The 22,555-nt window shown below is 38.5% G+C and overlaps 1 protein-coding gene across 1 annotated transcript; it reads left to right on the top strand.

Moving 5' to 3' along the window:
• Positions 1–17,515: 17,515 nt before the first annotated feature.
• On the top strand, positions 17,516–20,246 carry LOC149147335 (glutamate receptor 3.2-like). Its single transcript, XM_089440991.1, has 5 exons — positions 17,516–18,124; positions 18,255–18,538; positions 18,652–18,683; positions 18,787–19,178; positions 19,299–20,246. The coding sequence occupies exons 1-5, from the start codon at positions 17,786–17,788 to the stop codon at positions 19,635–19,637; spliced, it is 1,386 nt and encodes a 461-aa protein (XP_089297117.1). The 5' UTR covers positions 17,516–17,785; the 3' UTR covers positions 19,638–20,246.
• The last annotated feature ends 2,309 nt before the right edge of the window (positions 20,247–22,555 follow it).

The raw sequence follows: 22,555 nt of genomic DNA, 5'->3' as shown, positions 1-22,555 counted from the left end.
CCATTAGTGATCAAAGCTCTTTGCATTTGCATTGGTAGGTGTCTCATCAGTGTCAAAATTTGCATCCCGTTAGGCATGCCATAACCCTAATGGAGGAGCTGGTCTGTTCATATCCCTTTTGGCTTAGCTGGATCAGGTCATATCAGGTCATTGAGTTTGTCAAAATGCTCTTGTTTGGTCTTAATGTCAAAATTTTAGGTCTAGGGTTTTGGTCAGTTGTCTTAGCAAGGTTAGCAAGGTCATGTTTCTGAGAGTCCTTGAGTGACCAGCAAGCCAAAGGGAAGATGGTAAACATGTTCCTTTCATATTTTCATCATGTATAGCTCATTTTTAACCTTGGATTTAAAAACCCTGTTTTTAAAGCCAAGGTCATGATAATTTTTGTAAAAAGAATAAGTGTCCAAGAAATCTTCAGAAAGGCAGCAACAACCCTGGTCCCTTTGCCACAGTCCTTCAGATGATCTCCCTGCAAAAAGAATCAGGTGAAAGCACTCAAAAAATCAACTTCAGAATAAAGGAAACCAAGAAAATCAGTGTTTTTAAAAAGTGACAAAATAGACTTTATAAAGTGCGTTTTGGATGAAATTTTTTCAAAAGTGAGATTATAAAAGGTAATTCTCCCTCCTTTAACTTTCATTGTGCATTTCGAGCTTCTAAGAGTGATTGTGAGAGAATGCAAGTCGAAGAAGGCGAAGATACAAGTGTTTCGGGCAGTTTCCAGGTGCGCGACCCGTCCAGGCTCGTGCGCGACCTGTTGGGCGGTGCGCGACCCGTCCAGCAGCTTCCGGCAGTGCGAAAACACAACGGGCGCGACCCGTCGAGCTGTGCGCGACCCGTCGAGCTGTGCGCGACCCGTCCAGGGGTGTGCGCGACCCGTTCGTCTGCCAGCTTCCAAAACTGCAAATAAATTTCCTCCTTCCTCTTCAAACTTGCTAAATTGATCGAGGTAGGCACTCAATTCATGAAAGTTGATATGGATGGTGAAAATAATGATGTGTGTCATGGTTTTATCATTTAAATTTACAAGTTAATGGATTAATATGGCTGTTGATAATGCTTGTAAAATGCTAGGGTTTTATGACTGTTTCAAGTGTTTATTGTCCCATTGATCCCTTCCTTTTTCCCCTCTTTCATTAATAATCATGTTTGCATCTCTGTCCTATTTCATTTGCACATAAAATGTTGCCCTACCCCCATCCCTAAGTTATAAACCCTACCCCTCTCACAAGCACTCAAACCCTAATTCCCTCTACCATACACATGCAGCAACTAAAACAAGAAAGAAAAGATACATTGTAAAGACAGAAGGGAGTCATGTAAATTTAATATGCTGTATATCTAAAAGCATGTGCAAACCCCTATATATCTTTGACATCTCCTTATGCATGAACACTTTCTCTTTATGTGCAAATGATGAGTATGTACTCCTTAATGTGCATGTAACCCTTAAAGAACAAAAAGAGCAGAATCTGCCTTATAACACACATGAACTCCTAAGTGAATTTGGTGTATGGTATCCCTATGCCCCTATTGATATCTGTAATCCCCCTTACATGTTCATTATTATACATGTTTTGTCCCATATGACATGTTCTTTGCAAATGATTTCCCAATGTTAAAACTGTTCCTATATGCATGACAATGTGTAAAGTTTCCCTTGAAAATTCCCTGTTATTATCATATATTTCCATTCCTTGTTCAGAAATTCCCTACCCTAACATTCCCATCATGTTTTTCCCCTTGAAACAACATAGAGTTCAGTACTTTTGCAGGCAGAGGCAACAGTTCATTTACTCCTTCAGTTTGCCCACCTTGCTCCAAAACCATGTCAGATACCGAGACTCATGAGCAAGGTGATGACCATTCATCATCTACAGAGATTGAGGAACAGAGGAGGCCTCGTAGAGGGGATAAAGGAGGTCACCATAGGAGGGAGGAGCCCACTTCATTGGCAGAGTTACAGGCTTGTCCTTTGGCACTGAGTTGTTTCCAGTATATGTCATGCTATCAGTTTTGTGAGAGGCTCACTCAGATTCAACATCATAGAGAGTTGGCCCGCTTGTTTGTCTTACACCTCCATGATGGACATGTCACTCTTGCAGGGGTGAATTTCATATTGACACCCGAGGTGATCTCAGAGGCTACAGGTATACCGAATGTGGGGGAGGTGTGGTCTAAGCGCAGACTTCTTGATTTTGTTCACTTTGAGCCCTATATCCGGCCATCATTTGTGAAACTGTTGACAGGTGTTTTCCCATTCAGATTTCTTCGGAGTGAGTATGCTCCCATCATGAGACTCATCATGCATTATTTCACATGTGAGGGCAGATTTTCACAGGTGTATTCATATCACATTCGCCTGTTGATGCATTTCACCCGGGCGAGGATGATGAACCTTCCAGTTTTCCTGTTTCAGAACATTCAGAGGATGGTGCCTATGTTGCAGAGGAAGACCCCGGCCCAGCAGTACAGGAGTCTTTGTCACTATGGTTTGATTCAGCTCATTGTTTTGCATCAGTTGACACAGCAGGGCATCTCGTGGGAGGAGTTCATCTCCTGTGAGTTTTTCACAGTGCCACCTCAGCCACATCAGGAGGCTATTCATGAGGAGGGAGGACCATCACAGCAGCCCGATGCTCCCATCACCCGACATGTCAGCTCTACTCCCATGGTCACTTATCAAAAAGGCCCAAGGGCCTTATTTGCAGCAGCCAGGCGAGTACTATCTCCACAGCAGGTGGAAGGGGTCTCGCCTTCATCTTCTGAGTAGCGAGTGTTATCTCCACAGCATGTGTAAGGGGCCTCGCTTTCTTCACCAGCAGAGGTATTGCAGAGGGGCAAAGAGCCCATGGTTCATGAGGATCCAGTGATCGATCTTGAGGTCAGTTCTCCTAGCCAAGAGGCCAAGGAGATCATTCAGCAGCTTAGGGCCGAGAATGATACTTTGCAGCGGAGACTTGAGGGTGCTCAGTGGACCATCACATATTTGGAGTAGTGGAACACTCAGTTGGAGGAGGAGAAGGCCCTTGATGAGATTTGGAGGATTCGAAGTGATCGAGTCCTAAACCGTAGGAGGCCTGGTGACCTATTGCCTGCTGAGAGAGAATCCATGCTCATCCGGGTCAATGCACACTTGGAGAGGCTATTGGCTAAGGCCAACCAAGACAAAAGGCTGCTAAGGAACATGAAAAACCACTATTGGGCTAGGATGCACGTTTATAAAGCAAAGATGAAAGTGTTTCAAAGAAGATTGACTGAGGCTCTTGGGAGGAAGAAGAAGGCCAACCCACTCCGCATCTTGGCCGAGGCTTCTCTCACTCATCATGACACTCACTAGCCTCTCCACAGCACCAAGCACAAAAAATTTTGGAAGTTTTGGCTCATTTTTGGCATTTTTGGGCAATTTACAGGTTTTGGCTTCTCAACGGGTCTCACCCCCAGTGAGACCCTTTGTCCTTGTAGCTCCGTTTTGCGGAAACTTTGCATTGGTGGATTTTTCATGCAAAGTTACATATGCCCATCCATTACCTTGAGTTTTCATGGAGTTTTGGGCGTCCAAAAGGTCAAAATACAGTCAAATTTTGACTTTCTGCCCCTTTTTTGAGCTGCAGCAGTAGTCTTGAGAGAATTGACTTTTGACTGAGAAAATGACCTCCAAATCCAAAAATTCCGGTTGGGTTGGAAAGTAGACTCAGAGACCTTTCCAACGAGCTATCCTACACCTGGTTCGGATACCGCGAAGGCCTCCAAACAGGCCTCCAAAGTGCGCGACCCGTTGAGCAGCATGTGCGCGACCCGTTGAGCAGATTTGGCCAGATTTGACCAGTTCAGCCCAGAATTTGCAGATTAACACCAGTTTGACTTGCTGAGGTCGATGATGATCCTTTTGACTATACTTGTGGCACTTTTTGGGTACTTTTACTCTTGTTTTACTCTTCTAGAAGTTTCTCTCATGTAAAAGAGTAAAATTGACTGTATGAACTGGTTTCCAAGTTTTTAGAGGCAAGTTGTTTTGACTGCCTATTTTGTAGTGCTTAGTTTAGGAGTTGTTCAAACAGCTCCTAGGATGGTGAGCTCGACCCCTAGAGGTGGGGAAGAGGTTAGATCACCTATATTATGTACTTTCATGCTCATTTTCATGGTTGGACTCTTGAGGGAGGAACTATCATTGTATATTCTGCTTGTACCTCTGCAATTTTTGGCTAAGGAAGACCAGGGTTTTGCAGTCATCATTGGGATTCTTGTGGACTCATTGTGTTGATGGTGTGTCTCTTCATGTTATTTTAAGCTTTGTTATGTGATTCATTTCCTTTCTATACTGCTGCATATTAAACAAATGAAGTGATAAAGTTAGAACTCATGCTTGCATGCTCTGCTTTCAAATTTGTTTAATTTCTATGTTTTCTACTTTCTAAAGAGAATTCAAATCCATTGTTTGCTCTCTTTAGCCTTCTCATCTTTCTTCCAGATCATCCACTTCAGCTAAAGACATCTACACAAGCTCCTACCTTGCCCCAAAGACCCCCGTGCAGAAACTGTGTCCAATCCTCGCACCCTAAATTGCAGATCCTCCATTTGCCACCAAAAAACCCAAAAACCCCCAAATCAACCTTCAAATCAGTTTACTAGCCTAATATCTGTGGTTACCTTGATTGGTCATCTCTTCCCATTGAAAATTTAACAAGATTGACCGGAGAGAGCCTTCTCCTGCCCCGTAGGGCTAGCTACGAGGCTGAATGGTTTGATGTAGCTTTTGAGATTTGCCTTTTCAGCCTGAGGTGAAATTTCAAACGCTAACAGTATCTTAGGCTCTATTTTAGGAGATTAGTTAGCTAGTTGGTTTGAATAACATTTATTGTAAATGGACACTTGTTATTTAATAAGTGATCCATAATTAGAGGTAGTTAGGACATGGAGCTTATATATAGCTCATTGCAAGAGTATTTGGGTTGTTCGGGTGTAAACTCTTGCAAAATCAATTATGTAATTATTTTTTGATTAATAAAATTATGTGTCTGAGGACACTTCTGCCATTAATAGCATGGATCTTCCGAGAGAAAGACTTGTTGTTTTGCTCTTTCTTTTGATCTGGAGGTTGTTGCCATTTTTGATCCAATGAAATATTGCAGCCCCGAGGAACAACGGATGTACTACTATGTTCATTCCTGAGGCGTTTCCAAAAATAAAGAAATCACATTATGGCTTGGCATCAATGGATTTTGACACATCATATTCCTTCTCTCTCCTTGGCTTTCTTCAATAAAATTGATTTACATCCTTTGAACAAAGATAACAAATTGTTCTCATGCAAGCAATAAACTTCTATAATAGTGATATTCTCCTCAACTCGGCCTCCCCCCAATTTGAAAAAATTATTAATATAACTTGGCCTTAGTCCCTTATGAAAGTTGGTGTCGCAATGAATCTTGACCTCCTTAATTCTGGCCAGCTCGACTTCTATTATAGATTTGGATACTCGCCCTCTGCTTCAACGCACAGGTGTCGAACCATTCCACATCGGGAAGTGTATGATGTGGCCGAAACAAAAGAATAAACTTCGTTGCCTCTTCAATTAGTCAATCTAGATTACTTGTCATTGATGTGTTCACCTCAAGGCTCACTACCCCCTTTGTTTCACTTTCGCTTCAACGTCCACATCCTCTCTCTCCTGCATTTGCAATGGTGGCACATCTCCTATCTAATGGACCGTCGGGCTCACGATCTGTTTGCTGCACTTCGCCTAAGTGTTCACGGTCTCTCTCCTGCAAGTGCAGTGGTGGCACGCCTCCTGTGTACGATGGACACACTTCCTAAGATCCTCGGCATATTAGCTCGACCCAACGATTAATGATAGATCATTGTAGGTTGATGTTCTCCTTAATGGTTCAACCTCCTCTATTTATGCAATAATTTAGCCAATGAGTAGGGGTTCCAGCATGATGGGAGAATGTTGTTGATAACAGTCTGCCTCTTGTATACCTCAATCCATTGTTCTTGCAGATTCCAAACTCCAAATCGTTGTACGGGCTTCACTACTTTAGCTCGATGGCTAGAAGGGGTGGATTCTCGGCCCTGAAGGAATTCTGTCTGGCGTTGGGGATGTTCTCGGCCCTAGATTCCACAATTTGTTTTTGAATTCGTTGCTCCAAACGTCCCTCAGTAATTGCTCCTCCTGAAGTAGCGTTCGACCCAAAGATGGAGGGTAGTGACTTTCACCACCACCGCTGCTCATTAGCACGTCATTGATATTGAAGATTTATGCACAGATAACACAGGCAACCATACTAATTTTTCAACAAAACAACAAGCTGCTCAACACGTATAGCATTCATCGTCCTTTACTCAAGGGTGTTGAAATGTAATTTCAACTACAATACCAAGTTGAACAGCGACCGTGTACTTTCCAGCAAAACCGCTTGTTCTCCATCGCACCGCCTTTCTCGCAATGATGGTATTTTCTCAAATGGCTCCGATAACATCCACCATCTAACACATGCACAGCAATTTTGTTAAAATGGTTTTTCATCGGGGCATAAAGTTCGTGTGGATTGAGCAAGCGATAACCGTTCTATTAAAATGAAGGTTGTCCATCATCAATTCAAGCCAAAACTGCGTATAGGCCTGCACATGGAGTTGACGTGAAGTTTTGGGTTTGACCGCCGTTTGTTTCAGTGAAGTAATTAATGGTATTTATTCCTGTTCGTAGAATATAGGTAAAAGACTTTTAATTTTAATGTTTTTTATTATTGTTCACGGGTGTATGGCAAAAGAAGTATGTAATGTCATATATTTTTTTTGTATATGAAATGTAAGGGGGAGCACGCAGCGAGAGTCTGTTGTTGTTCGTGGAATGAGAAATGTAATGCGCAGCAACGCTGATGTATGTATTTTTTTTGGTTGAATATAACATGTGAAATGATGCAGTAGCATATGTAAAAGAGATCTTTTTTTCACAGCAGTAAATGTAAGCTTTATTTTTACACACAATAGTGTAAAAATTTGCAGCTGAAACAGAGTAATTTTTTTTTTTTGAGAGACAGTGAAGGTTTTTGGAACTGAAGCGTTCCTGGTGTAATCCCTCTGTTAAGAGGAAGATCCCTTTGTATCAGGTAGTTTATTAATGAATACAAAGTTTTTATTGTGCATCTGAAATACTATGTTCTGTCCAAAAACAATTTAGCTTCCCTTTGTAAAGATCCTATGGAGAAAGAACATAGCATTGTTCTTTGTTCTTTTGTGTTTGGAATTATCAGAAATTCCCAACATGGTATCAGAGCTTGTTCAGGCTCTTTGAAGGTGTCAAAGAAGCTGAAGGAAGGATTTCTTGTTGCAGCAGCTTCTCTAGCAGAGTGAAGACTCAAGTCAAAAAAAATCCAAGGTATTTCTCAAGCTAGTTTTTTGTGTTGCTGTTGAAGACAATCAGTGATTTTTAAATACAGTCAAGTATTTTGAAGCATAGTTTAGAGTGCAAGAATGGCTGGCTCTAGAACCAGCACTAGCATGGGTATCTGTAATACTCAGCTCCCACTATTTAATGGAAAAAACTATGACTATTGGGCAATAACCATGAGAGCTTTTCTTGCCTCACAAGACTTATGGGAATTTGTTGAGGATGGATTTGAAGAACCAGAAGATGAAAATGAGTTTAATAATTTAACTCAGGCAAAGAAAGATTTGTTGAAGAGAAATAAGAAGAAGGATCCTAAATCCATCCTCTTCTTATATCAAGCAGTGCATGAGAGTGTGTTTCCAAGGATAGCAGTAGCCAAGACATCCAAAGAAGCATGGAGAACTCTCAAGATAACCTATCAAGGCATGGAGAAAGTGAAGACAGCAAAACTACAGTTGTTGAGGAGAGACTTTGAGAATCTAAGCATGAAGGAGTCAGATAATATTGACTCATTCTTCACTAATGTAATTGGTCTGGTCACACAGATAAGGTCTCATGGAGAGATTCTTGAAAAGAGGAGGATTGTGGAGAAACTATTGAGGGTCCTACCCTCAAAGTTCGATGTGATTGTCACCACTATAGAAGAGACAAAGGATCTCACAAACTTTTCAGTTGATGAACTACATGCATCACTGATAACACATGAGCAGAGATTGAGTAGAAATGAAAACTCATCTCTAGAGCATGCCTTTAAGACCCAGATGTCCTTTAGAAGAGGAAGAGGTCAAGGCAAGGGAAACAAGAGAGGACGAGGCAGAAGCCAAAACAGAGGTGGAAGAAACAGTCCAGTAAATGCTCAAGGAAGAGGCAGCAATACAAATCAGAACCAAGGCCAAGGCAGCAGCCAACAAAGTGGACAACATCATGCTCAAGGACAAAGGTATGAAAAATCCAATGTCCAATGTTATTATTGTAAAAAATATGGGCATTATGCAAATGAATGTAGGAAGAAGCAGCATGATATGAATAATAGATCTAATGCAAATTTCACTAGAGAAAATATTAGCCAAGATAATTTGTTTTTAGCTTGTAATATGGTTGAAACAAAGAGTGATGATATATGGTTCTTAGACTCCGGTTGCAGTAACCATATGACAGGAAACATAGCCCTGTTTTCTAAGTTAGATCAGAGTGTGAAATCACAAGTCACACTTGGGACTGATAGTAAAATTTCTGTTATGGGAAAAGGAGAAGTAAATATCTTAACAAATAAAGGTGAAAAGAAAACCGTAGCAGATGTCTATTATGTTCCTGGAATGAAATGTAACCTCTTAAGTATTGGACAGCTTGTTCAAAAAGGGTACAATGTTTTCTTTGAGAATGATGTATGCACCATCATGGATAGAGCACCCAGCAAACGATGTATTGCTGAAGTGAGGATGACAAGGAACAGGATGTTCCCTCTCAAAATGAAGGCAAATTTAAAAGATGGAGGAGAAATTGCAGCAGTGACACAAGAGGCTTTCTAAAGCGAACCAAAGGATGAAAATTGGCTGTGGCACTTGAGATTTGGACATCTCAACTTTGGAGACTTGTTGCATAGAAAAGGAATGGTAAGAGGATTACCATTGATAGAGAAACCAGACAGCCTTTGTGAAGGTTGTATCTTGGGGAAACAACATAGAGAAAGTTTTCCATCAGGGAAAAGCATAAGGGTGAAAGCACCCTTAGAGATTCTTCACTCAGATTTATGTGGACCGATGCAAACTCCATCACTTGCAGGCAGCCACTATATACTAACATTTATTGATGATTTTACTAGAAAAACTTGGGTTTATTTCCTGAAGAACAAAAGTGAAGCATTTGAAAATTTTGCAATTTCAAAGCACTTGTAGAAAACCAAAGTGGGTTGCATATCAAAGTTCTAAAAACTGATAGAGGAGGTGAGTATATCTCCAAAGATTTCTACGTTTTTGTAGAGAAAATGGAATTCACAAGCAGTTTACCACTAGGTACACTCCGCAGCAAAATGGAGTTGATGAAAGGAAGAATAGGACAATCATGGATATGGCGAGGAGTATCTTGAAGGCAAAGAATTTGCCAAATGATTATTGGGCTGAAGCTGTACACTGTGCAGTGTACATTTTGAATAGATGCCCTACAAAAGCAGTCATGAACAGAGTGCTGGAAGAAGCATGGAGCTGGAGAAAGCAAGGAGTCACCCACATGAAAGTTTTCGGATGTGTGGTCTATGCACACATTCCAAATCAGCTAAGGAAGAAGTTGGACAACAAAGGGGAGAAATGTATATTCATTGGATACAGTGAGGAATCCAAAGCTTACAGGTTGTATAACCCATCCACCAAGAAGCTCATTGTGAGTAGAGATGTTCAGTTCATTGAGGAGGAAGCTTGGGATGGAAGCATAGAGAAAACAATGAATGTTAAAACCTCTTTGTCACATGATGAAGATGATGAGGAGATGGCTGAAATACATCCCCAAACAACAGTGCAAACACAAGGGTAGCAAGCAACACCCTTGAGGAGAAATGAAAGTGCTTCTCCAAGCACACCACAAGGAGGAAATTCAAGTGCTTCTTCAAGCACTTGTACACCAAATGAAAGAGGTAAGAAGTTCAGAAATTTAAGTGATATTTATGAGCAAGAGGCAGCAAATGAAGGTATGAATTCTTTGTTTGCATTATATTGTCATGTTGATGACCCTGTTCATTTCGAAGATGCAATTAAGGATAGGAAATGGATAGAAGCTATGGATGAGGAGATCAATGCCATAGAAAGAAACAAGACATGGGATTTAGTTGAACTACCAAAAGGCAAAGAAGTCATTGGAGTTAAATGGGTCTATAATACCAAGAGTAATGCTGAAGGCAAAATAGAAAGACACAAGGCAAGACTTGTTGTCAAAGGATATAAGCAGCAGTATGGGTGAGACTATGAGGACACTTTTGCACCAGTTGCAAGAATGGAAACCGTGAGAGCAGTGTTGTCCATAGCAGCACAAAACAAGTGGAAAGTTTACCAAATGGACGTGAAGTCAACATTACTAAATGGAGTGTTAATGGAAGAGGTTTACATTGAACAACCTCTAGGCTATGAAAAGAAAGGCCAAGAGCACAAAGTGTACAGATTGAAGAAAACTCTTTAAGGGTTGAAGCAAGCACCAAGAGCATGGTACAATAGGATAGATTCCTATCTACTAGAAAAAGGATTTGAGAAGTGTGAGGGAGAACCCACCTTCTACATCAAAGAAAAGGATGGTAAAATACTAATTTTTGTGTATATGTTGATGATGTTATTTTCACAGGTAATGATGATTATCTTATTGAAAATTTCAAAACATTCATGAAAGAAGAATTTGAAATGACTGACATGGGTTTGCTGAGATACTTCTTAGGAATAGAAGTAGAACAAAATGGAAATGGGATTTTTATCTCACAAGTGAAATATGTTAATGAAGTGTTGGAAAGATTTAATATGCACAAGAGCAAAGCAGCAATCACTCCCACAGTGATGGGATTAAAACTCAGCAAAGAGGACAGTAGCAAGGATTTTGATCCTAGTTTATACAAGAGCATAGTTGGCAGCCTCATATATTTGACTGCAACTAGGCCAAATATAATGTATGCTGTTAGTTTAATTTCCAGATTCATGGAGAGGCCAAAAGAAGCACATTGGCAGACAACAAAAAGAATTCTGAGGTATGTTAAAGGTACCAAAAGGTTTGGCATTTTATATACTACTTCAGAATGTTCAGATTTAATTGGATACACTGATAGTGATTGGGCTGGAAGTGTAGATGATCGGAAAAGCACATCCAGTTATGTTTTTCACATGGGTTCAGGAGCCATTTCATGGGCTTCTAAAAAACAGCCTATTGTAGCATTGTCTACAGCAGAGGCAGAATATGTGGCAGCTACAACAGCAACATGTCAAGCAGTTTGGATGAGAAGGATGTTAAGGAGATTATGCCAAGAGCAAGAAAAAGGAACTCTGATTTTTTGTGACAATAGCTCAGCTATTGCATTATCCAAGAATTCTGTGTTTCATAAGAGAACAAAACACATTGACACAAAGTTTCACTGCATCAAAGAATTGGTTAACAATGGAGAAATTGTTTTAAAACATTGCAGAACTCAAGAGCAGGTTGCAGACATTCTGACCAAGCCATTGGAACAGAAAATTTTTGAATTTTTTGAGGAAATGTCTGGGTATGACTGATAACCTAGCAGTTGAAATTAAAGGGGAGTGTTGAAATGTAATTTCAACTGCAGTACCAAGTTGAATAGCGACCACGTACTTTCCAGCAAAACCACCTGTTCTCCATCGCACCGCCTTTCTCGCAATGATGGTATTTTCTCAAACGGCTCCGATAACATCCACCATCTGACACTTGCACAGTAGTTTTGTTAAAACGGTTTTTCATCGGGGCATAAAGTTTGTGTGGATTGAGCAAGCGATAACCGTTCGATTAAAATGAAGGTTGTCCATCGTCGATTCAAGCCAAAGCTGCGTACAGGCCTGCACATGGAGTTGACGTGAAGTTTTGGGTTTGACCGCCGTTTTTTTACTGAAGTAATTAATGGTATTTACTCATGTTCGTAGAATATAGGTAAAATACTTTTAATTTTAATGTTTTTTATTATTGTTCACGGGTGTATGGCAAAAGAAGTATGTAATGTCATATATTCTTTTGTATATGAAATGTAAGGGGGAGCACGCAACGAGAGTCTGTTGTTGTTCGTGGAATGAGAAATGTAATGCGCAACAGCGCTGATGTATGTATTTTTTTTGGTTGAATATAACATGTGAAATGATGCAACAACATATGTAAAAGAGATTTTTTTTTCACAGCAGTAAATGTAAGTTTTATTTTTGCACACAGTAGTGTAAAAATTTGCAGCTGAAACAGAGTAATTTTTTTTTTTGAGAGACAGTGAAGGTTTTTGGAACTGAAGCGTTCTTGGTGTAATCCCTCTGTTAAGAGGAAGATCCCTTTGTATCAGGCAGTTTATTAACAAATACAAAGTTTTTATTATGCATCTGAAATACTCTGTTCTGTCCAGAAACAGTTTAGCTTCCCTGTGTAAAGATCCTGTGGAGAAAGAACAAAGCATTGTTCTTTGTTCTTTTGTGTTTGGAATTATCAGAAATTCCCAACAAAGGGAACAATATGCCTTTGCTTATTAGCAGTGCTATAAGAATCACCCTTGTGATGAGCTCTCAATAGGTTGATTATAGGATGCACGAGATGTCTCTATTCTGACAAGAATGTGAATGTGGATGCAGAATATAAATTCTTTTATAAGTAGATCTAAGTAATAGCTCAATCGTAAATAGATCGATCACTAATAGGAACGATCTACACCTTGGATTCCAATTGACTCCCCAAATTCGATCTTTAACAACATTCTGCTATCAAGCGAAATGGAGGGAGACTTTCGGCACCAATCTCTAGTCTCCACAATGATGATCAAAGCCGCTCTCATGCCACACCCTTCCACCAATTGGTTGGCGGTCCACAAATTAGTTGTCAGTCGACAGTGATGATTTTGTTGATTTTATTCAGCCAATTCGATTTTGCATACTGAGGGGCGGCACACAAGCTTCAAGAAATAACTAGATTGTCGTTCGGCCCTTTTCGATCACCCTTCGGTCGTGAAGATCAACACTCTGACAACTAAGACTTTACAACCTTCAAGCCATTATTCTTATTGCCTGCATGACGTATAAACAACCCCACAACCTTACAGTAATGCGCAACCAGGATTGATTCGGGTAGTCTCAGTAACGTTAGTGACCTAGTACTAATGGATCAACCTTCCAGTTTTTGATTAGATCTCGGCCTCCCAATGATTAAATTTTTTACAACACACCCAAATTTAATGCATTTTTTTTTATGGCCTCTTGGCCCCTCTTCCTTTACAATAAGGCTAGCCTTCTATTTTCAGGGCCCATTCCTTCAGCAATAAAAATGATAACCCTCGAACCAATGCAAAAAGCTATATTTTCAATCAACAGAAAAATTAGACCAACTAGGGTGATACTAAATACCACGGAAGATGGTAAATCTCACCGAATTTCCCTGCATAAAACCCTCAAGCTGGTAGAATGCATAGCTTTGACACCACTGTAGTATCCTGAACAACGAAATAATCAACCAATCTGGCACATCTAGGTGTTCTAGTTAAAAAGAATTAAAATCAAAACACTGAACACCAAGGGGTATTGAAATGAAACCTTTATTTATATTAATAATTGTAAATGGTACATGCCCATACAATAAATCTCAAGCCCCTACAATGGCATGCATGACTACTTATCAAAAAGAGAATACAAATGTACTGAAGCACAATCGTGGACCCTGGCTGAATCCACCAGACAAAATAACACCCACGGGGTTTTCGTCCCTCGGAACAAACTGGAACTCGCTACGCCGATTTCTCAAGAAAAATACAACAAGATAGATAAAACCTGAATGATTTAATGCCTATCTCCTATTCCCTTTCATAGGCTTGATCTATTCTCTAGAAGCCTTATTTTATTATTTCCCTCGAAAAATGAAGGAAAATACTAGGGGCAATTACCATGGGAAAATACCACAGTAAATACCATGGGTAGGTTTCATCCATTTTGACCATATCAAAAAAAGGGAATATTACAATCATGTTAGGAAATATTATCACCATGACCTCTTTTGTTTAAAATTGTGCAAATTCATAGTGTATATATGCCATGAAAAAAGAAGACAAGGAAAAACAATTTAGAAAAAGAGAGTTATTAATGGAATTAGGATGTATAGAAAATTGCTTTGGTACAAGTTACTTAACATTAATTTGTTTCCTTGCATTAATATCTTAATAGTAAAGAAATCTATCTAGATAAGCAAGAAAAGCAATCACAGTTATGGAACAAAATGCCTAAATAATTTGATAGACTTAGAATAGTAACCTTTAGTCTCTTTTCCCTACATTCGCGGAGTTGCATATCTCTTATCAAAGATTCTTTCAGAGAAGAATATCCAAACCTTATTCAAACCACATAAAAACCTTAGACAACTCTTCACATCTGCCAAAGACAAGGACAACCTAGTGCTTGGCCCTAGTGCTTGGCCCTAGTGCCGGTCAAATCCACTACTCTTGTGTGAAGGATTATATAGGCCAAATAACCATTAGGTCATTTAAAGGTAGGTTCAAGGAGCACATAGTAGATAGCTTCCATAATTGTACATTAAAATCTTCAATTGCAAAGCATTTCCATAACCCCAAACACTTAATTTGCTTTAACAAAGCCAAAATTATGATCTCTAATCCCTTCCTCTCTACCTCAGTCATCAAAGAAACCCTTGAAATTAAGAAAAATCCTAACAACTTGAACCATGATGATGGATACAACCTTAACAATTTATGTAATCCATGATCCATCTTCTCTCCTCTAAACCATACTCTTCTGTTTTCAGCTTACTCCCCTCCTTTTTTTAATTCATCTCCTATCATAAATATTATCTCTTTATCATAAATATTATTTCTTTATAATAATAAAATTTACTTTTATTATTTATTTTTAATTTTTACTCTCTTTTTTATTTCTATCTTGCTATATTCTTCTCCCTCTTTTATTCTTATAATCCTTATATCTCTAATATCCGTTTGTCCGATAATAAAATCATTCTTTCTTTATATTATTATTAGTAATATAAATCTTTATCATTTATTTATAATAATAAACCCGCTCCTCAAGAAAATTTACCCTTTATTGTCTCTTCATGCTCTTTTCTTATTTTTAATTAACTTTTCATGCTCCTCCTTTAATTTAGTGCCCCTCGCTTCCCCTCCTCTCCTCTCTGTATTCCATAATTTTTATTATAATTAACAATTAAAATTTGTGTTAAGAAAAATATAGTAAAATGTGTAATTAAATTTAAAATTAATTTTTTTTAAGTGAATCTGGTAAAATAATTTCAAAAAAAATATAATTTTTGTTATTTAAAACATATTTTTGAATTCATATATAAATTTAATTTCCTCACATATTTTTACGACATTCCAATTCTATAATTAAACAACTTCAACTCAAATTTTTAAAAATAATTAATAAATTTTGATTAAAATTAATTAAAAAAATATTTAATGAAAAAATCATTTCATCTATAAACTAAACTAAACCTATTAATAATATAAAATACTCATTATTTTATATTGATAATTTGTTTTTCTTAAATTTCACTTATCATTGACGTTTCCCCATATTACTCTTCGATTCTCTCCTACCCTTAAAATACTCACCATATTTATTTTATATTGATAATTTGATTTTCTTAAATTTCACTTATCATTGACGTTTCCCCATATTACTCTTCGATTCTCTCCTACCCTTAAAATACTCACCATATTTATTTTATATTGATAATTTGATTTTCTTAAATTTCACTTATCATTGACGTTTCCCCATATTACTCTTCGATTCTCTCCTACCCTTAACGTTCACACGAAACGTCCAACTATTAACAATGAATACAGTGACTACTAACCATTGAATCAAGCATTTATTTTTAAATGTTTGCACATCAAATTCTAAGATTAAAATTTTTTTAACCAATCAATTTTAACGTTGTGGGATTTGTATTCACCCTAAGATACTTCTGACAAAGAACAAAACGTTCAACCGAACGCCACATTGGGAGGGAGGCGTTGACGCCAGAAATCGTTTTTGACCGCCGTTTGTACCAGTAAAGTAATTAATACATTCGTAGACTGGAGATAAATGTTTTTAATTTTAATGTTTTTAATATGTACGAGAGGGAAAGCGCTAACCAGCGATCCCCAGGGTATTTAATGCTTGGGGATATGTAAGCTGGTTAAAGTGATAACACGCAAAAATCAAGTTTCTGCATTAATTAATATTTTGGCTTTCGCTTGTTATCGGGCTAAGCCGCCTGCATATCCCCGCGCATTAAATACCCTGGGGATGGCTGATTAGCTCTTTCTGGTACTAAAACATGGAAACAAGTGAATATAATATCATTTGTTTTATCCTGTTCGTTGAATATGTTTTGACTGCTGTTTGTATCAGTAAAGTAATTAATGGTATTTACTCTGATTCGTAGATTGTAGGTAAATGTTTTTAATTTTAATGTTTTTAATATGTACGGTAGCATGGAAACAAGTAAATGTAATGTCATTTGTTTTATGTTGTTAGTTGAATATGTTTTGAAAAACATACGCAGGAGTAAAAAGAAAGGGGAAGCAGAGCGCATATGCAAGAGTTTTTTTGTTAACGCACCGTAGTGCAAAGTTTGTAAGGAAATGTAACGTGCAGCAGCCCATATGTAATGTTTTTAACTGTAGTGTGAAACTCAGCAGCGTGTGAATGTAAGAATTCAGCGAGAGTAAGAATTTTTTTTTACACGGCAGTGAATGTAAGAAGTAAAAGAAATTTTTACACAGTAGTGTAAAATTTGCAAAGAAAGGACAGAGTAATTTTCTTTTAATTGTATTTGAAGCAGTGTTGGTGAAATCTCTCTCTTGGAAGAAAATGTTTTTGTAACCGCAATTGTTTTTTTAATAAATACAAGTGTTCTTTGTGCATGTGCAAATCTCTGTCCTCAGCTAATAATTTTTTTTGTTTCTTAAGATAAACAAAGCATCATTCTCCGTTCAAATTTTTATTTGGAATTATCAGAAATTCCCAACACACTGGTCCCTTCCCTTTTGGTAACATTGGACCCTTCCCAGATGTGACCTAAATTATCCACTGAGTGATAGGAGCACGGTCACTTTTCACATCGAACCCTCTTCACCGACATGCGAGAGAAATTCAATAACTGAGATGTGCACATTCTAATTATAATCATTATATACTTTGGGTTTATCGTTTAAATCTGTTAATTGATTTTTAATAAGATAGATTTTTTATTTATTATTTTAAAATTTGGTGATAAATGCTTAATAAGATAATAATTTTCATTTTCTAAAGGCTGTCGGTGAAGGTGTAAAACGTTGGTCACAGAAAATCGTACGGGTTGGAATAGTCGACGATATTCGAGGTGATGAGTACGATTATGAAAGCAGTGGGCTCTTACCTGTAAAGGTGAAGATTAATACTGCTCTGCTCTCAAAGGAAATTTGAAGGGAGACGAACTTATGTCGAATACTCGTGACTCTTCTAATTTCAAAGGAATCCTGAATGAATGAAGATGGAAACAACCGTCTCCAATTCCAAGACCGGTCAGTGATTTCCAGTCAATAATCTTCTAATATCGAGAGATTAGGCATCCATAAGCCAGTTGGAAGATTTTATGACGAGCATTTAGGGCTTGATTTCTAAACCCCGCTCCAGAAGTTGTTGGGCTTCAGGCGCTCATGCGAGAACACTAGTAATGGAAGGCGTCGGATTGCCCTCTCTTGTCGCCTCCCTCGTCGTTATGACAACATGTATGCATACATTTTTTACGAATACACATGCCCTAGAAAATCTCACCACACCATCTTCAGAGAATTTTCCAACCTCAAGAATACTGAAAGTAGGTGTGCCTTGGAAGAGCGCGTTCACGGAATTCGTGTCAGTAGACAAGAACGGGACAAACTTCACTGCCGGGGGATTCTGCGTGAAAGTGTTTGAAGCTTCCATTAAAACACTCAATTATTCCATCCGTTACATCCCATATAATGGTTACGACAACAACTACGATTTTATTATTCACCAAATTGTGCTTAAGGTATAGGTTTTGTCTGTGTGCACAGGTCCTTAGATTGTTGTGATTCTTAACGGTAAAACCAGTAGCAGAAAGCATCGCTTCAAACATTCTCATATCTTTCCTGCTTGCTTTATTTTTTTTCGCTGTTCAGAAACTGGATGCAGCAGTAGGCGACTTCGCTATCACATCAAAACGTTCTCGAGAAGTGCTTTTTGCACAGCCTTTCTTCGATTCTGGTTTAGTGGCAGTTGTTCCATTCAAAGATCAGGATATCATTAGTTTTGGCTGGGTTTTTACGAAACCTTTCACGGCTAAATTGTGGCTACTAATGGCGGGCTTCCTTATCACCGGAGGGATGGTGGTCTATATTTTAGAGCACAGAAACATTCGCCGTTTGGAAGGGCAGCCTAGGAACCACTTCGGAAGCATATTATGGTAAGGAACAACTTTGACCATGCTCTATTTTATATAGCTATCATTTGGAACTACGGCAGCGATGGAACGGGTTGGAAAACACAATAAATTTAGCAATGTTTGTTTGTGTGCAGGTTCAGTTTTATAACTTGGTTCACTGATCAGGGTAGGTCGTTCTCTTTCTATATCAGAAATTCCCTGTTTGTCCTCTGCCTTTTCTGTTTAAGACGTGTGGAGCTTTTATTGAAAATTTGATTTTGGGATTGCAGATGATATCCGGACCGCAATGGGGCGCATAGTGCTTGTGGCCTGGTTTTTTGTTATTGGAATTCTGCAATCGTGCTATACAGCAAATTTATCGGCTATTCTAACAGCCCCACGTTTAGAACCAACCCTTAATGACATCAACAGTGTAGTGGCGAGCAATCTAAGAATTGGGTATCAGATGGGATCTGCAGTTGCAGATGGATTTGTGGAATACTACGGAGTCTCTAAGCAAAGACGAGTGCCTCTACCTTTTACTGATTATTATAAAGCTTTGTCCAGAGGTGATGTGGGTGCCATCGTGGACGAACGTCCATACATGGAATCTCTTGTGGCAAAACATTGCGATCGCCTTGCCTTCGCTGGCCAAACGTTCACTATTCAAAACTGGGGATTTGTAAGTAATTACTATTGGGATCTGTAATTTTATTTTTGTGTTGCAAACATTCAAGGCAATAACTATTCATGGTGTTTTAATTAGTTTTATTTATGGATACTGATGGGCTGTTTTGTGCAGGCGTTTGATCGCATGGATTATGAACTTGTAAGGGACATTTCTATCAGAATACTAGAGTTATCAGAAAACGGCGAACTGATCAGATTGCAACAGCAATGGTTACCTTACTATAACAGTGATTGCAGCAAATATAATAGTGATCAATCGGGAACCATCCAACTTCAGGTTCAACACTTTTGGGGCCTTTTTGTCATAGCAGGGTTAGTATCAGCCATAGTGCTATTGCTTTACACGGTGCACAGGAAATGGAATAGTTCTATAGTTGCCTCACCAACTTCTCTCGCTGAAGGCTCATCTGGCCCAACCCCTGAAGGATCATCTGGCCCAACTGTTTCCTGAAGGTTCATCAGGCCATGGCGAAGGAGGCTTTACGTCCGGTGACAACGATGGCGAAAGATTGGAACGAATGAAGAAAATTTAAAGTCTGAGGAGAACAAAATCGTTCCTTAATGCCACGATATTTGTTGGATTTTGAATCACACTTCAAACAAGACGACTGCCTGTTCTGAAACAGACAACCCAATGAGGTTGTATATAAGATCCTAGCCTGTCTAAGTCTTAACACCATTTGATTTCCGTTTTAGCCTTTCTTCATTAATGCTCTGTACTTAACCCTCGCCATAACATGAGCTATTTTAGACAAATAAAATTAGTAGATGATTTAAGTTTTTAGATAGAGTCTGATTAACAAATTTGCATTAATAAATTTGCTGCTTATTGATAAATAAGGGTTTATGTAATTATCCCCGGAAATACTCAACTGCATCAGCGTTGCTGGATTACACTGATTTGTGTTAATCAGCTGTTTTATAGGGCTTGTCTCTTAAACACAATAGCAACTGGAACACTCCATGTTGATTGCCTTCTGCTTCTGTGAATTTTGGGACCGGTACATATGTTCTTGTCCTGCGCAATAATGGTGCCTACCCTGTGCAATCCGCATTTTGACTTCGGATTTAACCGTTTTTGAAATTTTTAAAATAAGATAATTACTCCTCAATGAGGAGTTGGTTAAACATGGAGAGTAGTTAAAGTTCACTGAGTGATTGAGTGTTGAGTGATTGAGTGTTGAGTGAGTGTGTGATTGTACATGGTTTGAGTGTGTGATTGTACATGGTTGAGTGATTGAGTGTTGAGTCAAGTCAAGTGATAAATGACTTTGAGTGTGTGATTGTACATGGTTGAGTGATTGAGTGTTGAGTCAAGTCAAGTGATAAATGACTTTGAGTGTGTGATTGTAAATAGTTGCATGTTGGAAAAGGTTAAAAACCCTTCACTGGGTTTATTATAGTCATCATATTTTGAGTGATTGAATGTTGAGTCAAGTCAAGAGATAAATAATTTTGAGTGTGTGATTGTATATGATTACATGTTGAAAAAGATTAAATACCCCTCACCAAATTTATTATAAGCATCATATTTTGTATGATAAAAATATCAACCACTAATATTTTGTGTGAATTTCTGTTTTGTTTCCTTGCCATTCCCACATAAATTAAATCAGAGGATAGCGTGGAAGAGGTTAAGAAAAGTAAAGACTACTTTAGCAGAACAGAATAGTTGTTGGTACTTCACATTTCACTTGAATCCTGGGCGATGTTGAGTCCGATGTTGTTTTCTTTCGTCTCGGATTTGGTCGGGTATGCCAGTGTGTAATCTTGCTGAATTTTTGGAGAAAAGACGGCGTTGTAGATCGGACGGGGAAGTCGGTTCACCGCAGCGGCCATTATTTGCTCTTCTGGGTTTTTATTCTCTCACAGTTTGTATTTCGGATGGAAATTTATTTTCTGTAGCTGGGTACCATCTGGTTAGGCTTCAATTAGGAATTTAAGTGTCTATTCTTAGTGCTCTTAAAGATCCCTCCTGTTCTCTATGTCAGCCAAACAAACATATCTTTATTAAGTCGCAGACATACTTATCTTTGCATCTACCCATAATTGTTTTTTATTACAAGGAAGAAAAGGGCATATCTGTAAAGATTGTATGACTCCTTTTGCATACGCCTTCTCATATATCATGTATGTCTACTTTATACATTTCCGTATATAAGCAAAAACACGGTATTTGCATACATCATTGTCTGTATCGTTGTTGACATTTCCAAACACAAGCGAGAGATATCCGCTTCAGATGCATGCCTGTCACGTATAACGTTCTATCTTTGTGCGGTGGCCCTCTACCCGTCTGCTTCCTGAATCAGGATATCCTCAAAAATACTCCTGTTCATCTACTGAATTACGCCGGATCTTGTTACTCAGCTGTTTGATAGGGGTTGTACCTTCAAGACAACAGCAACCAGAGCGTTCTATGTTGCTTTCCCTCTGCTTTTGTGGACTTTGGAACAAGTACTGCGTTCTTTCTTGCGTGACAATGGTGCTTCCCTTGTACAATCTATAATGTTCTGAAGTCAGATCAAATCAGTTCAAAGGATCCTGTAGAGGAGGTTAAGAAAAGTGAGGGGGAGGTTAAGAAAAGTAAAGACTACTGTGGCAGAATAGATTAGTTTGGCACTTCGCATTTCACTTAATATGCTAAAATAAACTAATTATTCGCCATGAGGAGTTGGCTAAAATTAGAGATTCGGTTAACTAATTGTTGACTGTTGGAGTGTTAAGTTAAGTCAAGTGATAGACGACTTTTAGTGTGTGGTTGTATGTCAATATATTTTAGACAAGTAGCTAGTTGGAAAATGTTAAATACCCTTCACAAGGTTCATTGTAATTATCAAATTTTTGTGTAATAGAAGAGCCCCAGCTCTTGTGTTGTCTGTGTGAATTTATGTTTTGCCTCTTCAGTCTTTCCAACAAATTCGTATCATAGCAAGATTACAAAGAGCGAGGGAAAACGGACTAGCAACAGTTCGTGTAAGAGGAGATAAATTTATATTTTCTCGTGGTTAGTGCTATAACGCACCTTGTAGGTTATATACACGGTGTTATAATGCACAAGGGCTCAGCAGAGAGCCGCGTTAACAGTCACAAACTTACCACGATTCAAATGCACGGCATTTGTAGCATTAGAGGATTAACATAATTTATGATTGTCGTGAAAGGTGTTAACACGAAACCGGTGTTTAACTCCAAAAGCGTTAGCGTGGAAAAAGTCAACCAAAGTGAAAACAATGAAGTGAAATTTGGAGCTTTGCAAAGCTTATAAAAGGAGAAATTTAGGGTTTTTTGAAAAGAAATTTTTGGAGAAAGATGGCTTTCTCAAATTTTCAATCCCAGTTCCCACCGTTTACAGGGAAGGATTATGGT

The sequence above is a fragment of the Pinus tabuliformis genome, chromosome 9 (assembly GCF_031772625.1).
Source record: "Pinus tabuliformis cultivar Carrire ecotype Pingquan chromosome 9, CPIR1, whole genome shotgun sequence".
NCBI lineage: Eukaryota > Viridiplantae > Streptophyta > Pinopsida > Pinales > Pinaceae > Pinus > Pinus tabuliformis.
Note: the sequence above shows the minus strand (reverse complement) of the source record. Positions and strands in the feature narration are given on the sequence as shown.

Excerpts from the sequence above, each read along its gene's own strand:
- LOC149147335 (XM_089440991.1), top strand. The coding sequence starts at position 17,786 with ATGGAAGGCGTCGGATTGCCCTCTCTTGTCGCCTCCCTCGTCGTTATG. Across the intron at positions 18,539-18,651 it reads CACTTCGGAAGCATATTATG|GTTCAGTTTTATAACTTGGT; the intron begins GTAAGGAACAAC and ends GTTTGTGTGCAG. Across the intron at positions 19,179-19,298 it reads CTATTCAAAACTGGGGATTT|GCGTTTGATCGCATGGATTA; the intron begins GTAAGTAATTAC and ends TGTTTTGTGCAG.